This window comes from Echinops telfairi, unplaced genomic scaffold (assembly GCF_000313985.2).
Source record: "Echinops telfairi isolate 266 unplaced genomic scaffold, ASM31398v2 ScPeMD7_18;HRSCAF=68, whole genome shotgun sequence".
NCBI classification, from domain to species: Eukaryota; Metazoa; Chordata; class Mammalia; order Afrosoricida; family Tenrecidae; genus Echinops; species Echinops telfairi.
Window position 1 is genome coordinate 31,243,791 of NW_022103915.1, and position 9,088 is coordinate 31,252,878.

The following is a 9,088-nucleotide window of genomic DNA, read 5'->3' on the forward strand; positions in this document are numbered from 1 at the left end:
GCGAACTTTTCGGCGCCCAGGAGGCCGGTCGGGCCGGCGAGCCGTCGGCGCGAGGCTCCCGGCTCTTGCCGGGTGTCCGGCGGCCCGGCAGCCTTGCCCTCACCTACCGGAGCTGGCCGTCTGGCTGGTGTCCAGCGGCCCCGTCGCTCTGCCCAGCGGCTGCAAGTGGACGCTCTGCGGGTCGGACAGCACTTCTAGAAAGGTGGGCTGCGCGTAGAAGCCGGGGAGCCCCGCGGGCCCCAGCAGCCCCATGCCACCCACTCCTGCGGGGCTGAGCACCGAGCGCGCCGCCAGCAAATGCCCAGGGGCCAGGCCGTCGAGGGCGGACCGCGGGTGGGAGCTGGGGGGCTCCTTGTTCAAGCCCAGGATCTCCTGGATGCCGAAACCCGTGCACTTGGCCGGGCCGCCCCCCGGGGCACTCTTGGCCACTGTCTCCGCTTTGGGCTTGCTCAGCGCTTCCCCTGCTTTCCCCGTCATCTCCTGGCTCTTTGGAGGGGCCGAGGCGGCAGGTCTTTGGCTCCCCCCACCGCCCCGTCGGGCTCCCCACTTGGCGAACTTGGTCCCAGGTGCCCCCTCCGGTGTGTGATGCTCTGGAGCCCCAAGGAGATTCCCTTTTTATCCAACCAGGCAGCAGCCCAAGTGGGGTCAGAGCCGAACAGCCAATCACCAGGGCCAGGAGCGATTAGGAATTCCAAAAAGCTGGCAGCTCTGCCACACTCAGTGTCCAGGGGCCAGGGCGCTGGGAGCTGGCACCAGATGGGCACTGCGGCTTGCCTAGGGTCCGGGGTCCCAGGGGTCAGATGAGGCAGTAGAAGTCTGAGCTGTGCTAGCGTTCAGGTGGCTTGGGTTCCTGGCAGAGTCTGGATCGGATATGGTCCTGGATTGGCCAGAACAGGTCCCTGCAGTGGCAAGGAGGATGGGTGCTGGCTGAGCCTAGAGCCTGGGAGACCTCCTCCATCCCTCTGCTCCTATGCATGCCAGAGAGGCCCACCTGTGAAGCTGTGGGTGCCATGTGGGCCAAGGGAGGGCAGGGGCCCTGGAAGCCATGAGTGGTGACACTGGGAACACAAGGGGCCAGGGCTGTGGAGAGGAAGACATGGAGTGGAGAGAGCCTGACCCGTCTTTATACAGCAGGACGGCCTCGTTCAGAAAAGCTGCTCAATAAATACTGATCCCATGAGTGAATGAATGATAAAGAGGGGCTCCTAGCGGGAAAAAGAGAGGCTTCTTTGGAATAACTGTGTCTGAGCCTCTCTCTAGAATGAGCATGAAGTATGCCCAGCCTCCAAGGAAGCACCTCATTTATCCTTCCACCCACCCCTTCAACCCTCACGGATTGAGCAGCTGCTCTCTGGTCTGGGAGCTAGAGGGTCTGCGGCAGGCAGGTCAGACATCAGGTGAGACTACCTGCTATGACAGCAGAGTCCTCTGAGCAAACAGAATGAAGAGGATGGGATTATTGATAGAGAGGGAGGGCTGGAAGGCCACCACAAGGTGAGCGCCCCACCACCCCGTCCCTGCCTTACCTCGTTGATGGGAATCCCTTGACCACCTTCTGAGTTAGAAGCTATAGGATTGTAGCCAACTGAAGCAGCTGAGGCAGAGCCCTGAGCTGCTAACCGCAAGATCAGCAGTTCGAAACTACCAGCTGCCCCGTGGGAGAAAGACGAGGCTTTCTACACCCATAGAGAGTTAGCAGTCTCAGAAACCTACTGGGGCAGTTCTGCCCTGTTCTAGAGGGTTTGATTCCATAACAGTGAATTTGGAGGGGTTTTGGAAACCAGCTTAAAGGGGGCCAGTAGCACAGTGCTTAAAGAGCTCACCACTGAGATGCTGGTGTTTGAATCCACTTGCTTCTGCCAAGATTTAGAGTCTTGGAAGCCCCCGTGGGACAGTTCCACTCTGTCTACAGGCTCACTGTGAATTGAAACCCTGGGTTTGGGGTTGGCACCCGTTGAAGAGAAGTATGGGGGGCACAGTGGTGAAGCACTCTGCTGTGAACTTCACCATCTGCGGGGTGAGCCCCCCAGCTGCTCCTCATGAGCAGGTGAAGATGTAGTCTAGGAAGAACTATGGGGCAGGTCTCCTCCATCTTGCAGGGCCACTAAGGATGGACTTGACAATAGAGGGTGGGTTGTTGGTTGGTGCCAGTTGGAAAGTGGTAAGATGCAGCAGGAAACAGGAAGGAGAGAAGAGTCTGGATTTTAAAGGGGTGGGCCACCGTGTTGCTGGCTTCCCACCCAGAAGAGCCCATGGAGTTCCTGTTCCAGGGTTTAAGGAGTGTGGCTGTTTGGGCCCGGGAGACATTAGTAAAGGTGATTTCACACACACACACACACACACACACACACACACCAGTGACTCCTGAGCCCTTACACCCTACTAACCCACCCTGCTCCTCTTGGGATTTGCACCTACTTCCCCAGTGTGCCCAGCATGCAGCAGGCTTATAATCAATGGTTCTTGAACGGAAGGTGCCCTGTGCGGGGAGATAATTGTTTCCAGCAGAGACTGAGAAACTCCATTGGGGGAGAGATTCTAGTCAGGAATACTTGGTCAGGCAGCTGCACACCTCTAACTAACTGGACACCTCCACACCATCCCTACTGCCAAGGTGCCTGGTACCCCCTCTGACCACCACAGGCCAGACTGAGAAGAGGAAAGGAGCCCTGATGGGGTATGGAGCTGAGGTCTCACTGACAGGGCTCTTTGGAGGCTAGGCTCCACCATGCTAGCCTGGTCCAAGTGAGTGCTCACACTAGGGAGGAACATTTCATGCCAAATACCCCACGCCAATAATAATGCCACCCCTAACCCAAGAGGCAAGTGAATTTTGGGAATGATGAGGGAAACAAATGTATTGATGTGCTCTACACAATTGATTTATGTATTGTGATGAATTGTATGAGCCCCAATAAATTGATTTAAAAAAAAAAAGCCACCCCTTCCGCGAACCAGCATTGCCCCAGCCTTTTTGCATGGCGTAACCTAGGTCCTCACAGTAACAGCATTAGCAAGGCCGCGTTGCTCCATGGCTGAAAGTTGCCACCATGACTGTTATCTGGAGGGGAGAGCCTCAGGGAGATGCCATCTCAGGGGAACACATCCTCTTGTATTCTCTGGGGCTGGGTGCCAAGTGGCACCACTCTCATGAGAACAGGATGACCCCAGCGGTGCATCCTGGGCCAGACCCAGCCCTAAGACTTCCAGGGTCTATGGGGGTGGGGGTGGTGGTGAACAGCACTTTCTTGGAGTTGTGCAAAGCAGGGACTTGCACGGCATACATAAGGTTTTCTACCTGCATTTTATGGCTATGGAAACTTAGGCTAGTGAGAAGTTAGGTCACTTGTCCCAAACTTCTGGCTTCATCAGTAGCAGAGTCCAGACCCAACTCCAACTGAGTCTGCTGTCAGAAGGCATTCTCTCTTTATTGTTTCCCTCTTCTAGTCTTTTCCTTCTGTGGGTGGGAGAAATGAAAGCAGTGGAAGGAAGCTTGAGGTTTTCTTCAATCTCTGACGGACCTTTTCCAATCTGCTCAAACCTCCCAATGCCTCCGGGCAAAGCACCAGAGCCAGCTGACCGTCAGGAAAGTGCGGGACTGGAAGTCCCCTTGATTAAAAAAAAAGTCCTCATCTTCCCAACATGATCACTGAAGACAAAATAGGTGCATAAGCAATTGTGGTGAAGAAAGCTGAGGGTGGCCGGCTATCAAAAGATATAGCATCTGGGGTCTTAAAGGCTTAATGATAAACAAGTGGCCATCTAGCTGAGAAGCAACAAAGTCCACACAGAAGAAGCAAACCAGCCTGTGTGATCATGAGGTGTTGATGGGATCAGGTACCAGGCATCAAAGAATCATAACAAAAAAATCATATCAATGTGAATGGCGTGGAGTGGAGACCCAAAGCCCATCTGTAGACAATTGGACATTCCCTTACAGAGGGTCACAAGGGAGAGATGAGCCAGTCAGGGTACAGTATAGCACAGATGAAACATACAACTTTCCTCTAGTTCTTTAATGCTTCCCCCACCCCACTGTCATGATCCAAATTCTACCTTACAAATCCGGCTAGACCAGAGCATGTACACTGGTATCGATAAGAGCTGGAAACACAGGGAATCCAGGACAGATAGACCCCTCAGGACCAATAATGAGAGTAGTGATACCAGGAGGGTGGAGGGAAAGGGGCAACGGATCACAATGATCTACATATAACCCCCTCCCAGGGGGACAGACAACAGAAAAGTGGGTGAAGGGAGACAGCAGTTTGTATGAGACATGAAAAAATAATAATAAGTTATCAATTATCAAGGGTTCACAGGGAGAGAGGGTGGGGGAGGGGGGAACGAGCTGATACTAAGGGCTCAGTAGAAAGAAAATGTCTTGGAAATGATGGCAACAAATGTACAAGTGTGCAAGACACGATGGCTGGATGGATGGATGGTGATAAGAGCTGTTAGAGCCCCCACAAAATGATTTAAAATAAAGAACCCTGATGTAAAGAAGAAAGATGCAGAACGGTCTCACCAATTTGAATGGACTGCAGACTCTGGAGGAGGAAGGCGGGATGCCGTCTTGACACACACTATTGCGCTGAGCTCATCTTTAAGCCTTAAAACACTGAGCCGTCTTAGAATCCTTTCCATGTTTATCCTCTGGTGAAATGTCTATTCATGTCTTTTGCAATCTGAAAACAAAGTCTTAAAATCCATTTTCTTCTGACTCTGTCCCTTCCTCGGCCCCCTCTCCATGGCAGCCCACTTTGGCAGGATGGATGGGGATGTTATGTTGATGGTATCTGTCACGTCCCTGACTTATCGTGAGACACGCACAGTGAGCCAGATGCCAGCCGATGGGCAAGGACATGAGTGATGGAGAACCAGGCGTGTGAGTGATGGGAAACTCCACTCTTGCCAGGAGACGAGCATGAAAAATCTCTGGACCAAACCCCTGCTACTTTTCAGTGCCAGGGAGAAGCTACCACCTTGCCCAAGGAAGGAGGCTTGGAGAGGGCAGCCCTGGGGTCTCCAAGAGATGTCCTTGCCAGAGAATGAAAACAGAAGGAGGACCCTCAGCATTGGACACCCCAACATATTCCCACCTGCGGGTTGTCTCTGAGGATTGGTGACATCACTGTTTCTGATCCATGGCAGCCCATTTTAGGCCATGCCCAGCCATAAGACGTTCATGAACTGGGGGTGGGGGACCATACAGGGAAAAGGGGGTCATACAAGCTCAGGCTGGAGATGGGAGGAGAGAAGGGAACCCCCTCTGTGGCCTGTAACGTGCTGTGCTCATTAGAAGATGGTAATTCATCAGATGGATTCTGACTGGTGGCAAAGCCATGTGTGGCCACGGTCGATAAGCTCCACAGAGTTTTCAATTGCTGCAGACATTCAGAGGTAGGGTTTCAGGCCTTTCTTCCAACACATCCTTGAGTGAACTTGAACTTCCAATCTCTGCTAGCTGTTGAGCCTGACGGGTGTTTGTGCCATTCAGGGACCCCTGCTTGCTTGTACCTGGATTCAGATCCTGGGGTTGCCACTTAACAGCTCCGAGTTTTCAAGCCAATCATTTGAATTCTCTTCCCTCCTCTGGTTTACCTATCCAACAGCCTGCACAGCCTTTGCTGTGGGCGCCCTTGACCCCCATGAGTGAGCAGAGGGTCAAGAGCATACTCTAGAGTCAGACTGCCTGGGTTCAGACTCCAGCTTGGCTACTTGCTTGGTGACCCTGGGAAGATTGCCCAACCTCTCTGTGCCTCGGTGTCCTCATCTGTTAAATGGGGATAATGGCAAGACTTAGCCCTGTAGGTTGTCGTGAGGATTCTAAATAGTACTGAAAGCCATGTCTGCCACCCAATACGGCTCAGAAGAGTGTTCATTGTTGGTATGATCATCGGGCTGAAGACCAACCGACAACGTGTGAGGAAGCAGGCAGACCCAGGAGCTGCCTTCCTGGAGTTTGGTCCAGGGATGGAAGGAGGTGGCATATTTGTAAAGCACTCAGCTTGATGCCTGGCCCGGAGGGCTCAATACAGAGTGAGCTCTTGATAGGACTGCGAATGGGGTCGGCTCCTTTGAGTTGTCTACTCGCCTTTCCTGAGAGGTCAGGAGTCCTGTCACCCTTGTTAAGAAGGCTCCAGGAGAGCGATTAGGAGGATGGAGGAGGACACGGTCTTCCTGCTTGGCCTGGGTGCTGGTCGAGTCAGCACGGATTGCAGACAGACTCTCCTCGCTGGCTCGTTGCCTCCCGGAGTCCCCACCCAGCTGTCAGCAACAATTTTGAAGGAGGAGCTAGAAATCGCAGGGAAGAGAGGGCCCGGGCTTGAATCAATAATCCCATTATGACTCTGTCACCCATGAATGTGTCTCACTTTTGAAAAATACTCTTGTGTATTTTGGGCTCAGCTCTTGGGGGTAAACCTTTATCTTTTGTTGTCCCCACCCCAAAGGTCCTGGTCTCCCCTCCTCCTGTCACTAAATCTTGGGCCAGAGAGTCTGCTCCCTGTGGGGGTGGAGGGGTTTGATGCTGGCGGCAAAACAAGATGGGATTCGATTCATATTGACCGTGCACCGACTGAACATTTATTAGGTTCTGGACTTTGGGGCATTGTTTTAATGAATCCCCCCAAAGACGAGTGTCCTCGTTCTTTAGCGAACGAAGGAGGGACTCTCAGAGAGGCTGTGTAACCTCCCCTCAACCCTAAGGACCAAGTTGGTTTCCTGAGGATGGCACCACCCCTCAAGCGGAGCAAGGCACCTTGGGTAGAGGGGATGAGTGGGGCCCATAAATGATTGAGCCATAGCCCTCCCCACCAGAAATAGGGGACAAGGAAGGAAGGGGAGCCCACGAGGACTGGGAATGGCCCATGGGGACACAGTCAGAATCCAAGCTGACTCCAGAATCCAGGATGCCGTTGGATTTTTGTTCTCCAAGGGCCCAAGGAGTATACTATGGTCTTTTCTTGCTGTGGGGACCCAGGGCTACGAGAGAGAAGGAACAGGGCCTTGGTAAGAATGTCAAGCCAGTCTTGATGGCCCTGACTTCTGTCAGGCAGCACCTGTAGCTCACCTGAGGGGCTCACCTGAGGGGCTCACCCCAGCAAACCACTTACCCAGCACGTTTAGGTTGCCTATAGACACTTCTATCCATTTCTCTCAGTCTGTGCCAACCTTTGCTGATGAGAAAAACAACTTCTCACGAGAACAACCTCTCTCACGTGTTGCCCTTGACCTTTCCTGATGTCTTAACCTGCAGATGACTCAGAGCAATGGGAAGGAGCCCAACCTTGGAGGATGTGTTCTGTCACCAGCTTGCTAGATGCTGGGTCTCAGTTTCCCCTTCCGTCTCCGATGGTGTGAAGGACCTCGCTGACTTCCCGAGAATGTTCCACTTTCACTCCCACAGGATGGTGCTGCCCAGGGGGAGTCAGCGCAATCCAGTCGCGTGTTCACTTCGTCGGCAGGTATGTTCTGAGCACCTGCGAGGGGCCAGCGAGTGACTGCCGCCCTGGTGGCTGGGAGTGGTGGGGAGTAAAAAGAGAGCCCGGTCCCGCTTCTTGTGGGATTTGCTTCCGTTGTAGGAGGCAGTTACCAAACCATCAAGAAAGACCGCTGAAGGAGGTCAACAGCACGATGAGGAAAATGAAAGAGGACAAGCGGTCGCGGAGTGCTTCAGAGAGACCTCCTTTTGGGTGGAAGCCTGCAGAGCTGCTTTGCAAAGTCAGCGGCTTGGTAGAGACGTGAGTACTTGAGTGGGGAGCCATCAGTCATCTGGGAACCTGGGGCAGAGGGTGGCTGTCCTGGCCTCCTCAGGGAGCTCTTGGAAGGACAGATAGGAGATAATGAGCATATGGAAGCTCTTCGACAATGGTGACGAATCTTGTAGCAATCGGCTGACTTTTTCCTTGATGGTCTGAGATTTTTGCTACTGGATACTCACCCACTGTCCCATTCATCTGCCCACCCGTCTCCCTCTTCGGTCTTTTAAGACCCACCTGAAATGCATTCCTGCCGACTTGGCATTTTGCTGTGCATCGCTTGCACAGAGCTAGCATTTATTGATTGAGATTTACAACTCCCTTTGATAATCCCAGCTAATAATTATTGAGTGCTTATGCTGTGTCAGGTGCTGCTGCTCAGCACGGGTGCATGGATTATCTCACTGAACACGAGGAGCCCAGGGGGCAGATGCTTTGATCTGCTCCTTTTACCAGGTGAGGAAACTGAGTCCCAGCCTGGTTATCATCGGGCAGCTAGTGAGTTGTACAGTCAGGATTTGAGCCAAGTGTGTTAGGTTTGGGGGTGAGAAGGCTGTGTCCATCTGGGCAGCCTCAAGAAGAAGATGCTGGAGGGGAGGAGGAAGGGAGGGGGATGGGGAAACAAGGAAAATGAGCTGATTCCGGGAACCCAAGAGGAAAGTGAATTTTGGGAATAATGAGGGCAACAAATGTATAGACGTGCTTTACACAATTGATCTATGTATTGTGATGAATTGTATGAGCCCCAATAAATTGATTTAAAAAATAGGTACTGGAAACTTAACAATGGACCAGACATAGTTGCTACCTTCTGTCAGTAGACTAAGCCAGACACACAAGTGTATGTTATTGTCATTAGTCACTATTTAGTCAACACTGTCTCATGAAGCTCTTATGTATAAGAACAAAGTTGCCCAGTCTTATAAGGCAAAAATATATTTTTGACGGGGAAAAAAAAAAAGAAGAGGATGCCAGGATGGAATTGAGAGAGCCAGTAGTCCATTAGGGAAAGGTAAATCAGGGGAAGCAGGAGCGGACAGCACGGTGCAGGGGCTGACAAAGTCTCTGTGAAACCAACAGAGAACCCCAGAGCAAAGACTGCCCGTTAGGAGAACCTGGAGACAACACAAAGGCCAGGTTCCAGGGTTCTCATCCTGCTTGGTCACGCAGACGCTGCAGGGGAGCCCGCCCGAAGGGGCAGGAGCTGGAGGGTATTCTCCGATTGCACCCTAACATCGGAACAGCAAGTTCTCCTCTGATTTGGCATCCCTGATCCAGCCTAACTCCCTGGGTCCCATGAATCCTGTGTAACAAACAACCTCACA

The 9,088-nt window shown here is 52.6% G+C and overlaps 1 protein-coding gene across 1 annotated transcript in view; it reads right to left on the minus strand.

The window, feature by feature from the left end:
• VSX2 (visual system homeobox 2) overlaps window positions 1-477 on the minus strand; it is an 18,907-nt gene extending 18,430 nt beyond the window's left edge. The window contains exon 1 of the mRNA XM_013003670.1: window positions 104-477. Coding sequence (XP_012859124.1) covers window positions 104-477 — 374 coding nt within the window. The remainder of the gene's footprint in view (window positions 1-103) is intronic.
• Window positions 478-9,088: the final 8,611 nt, after the last annotated feature.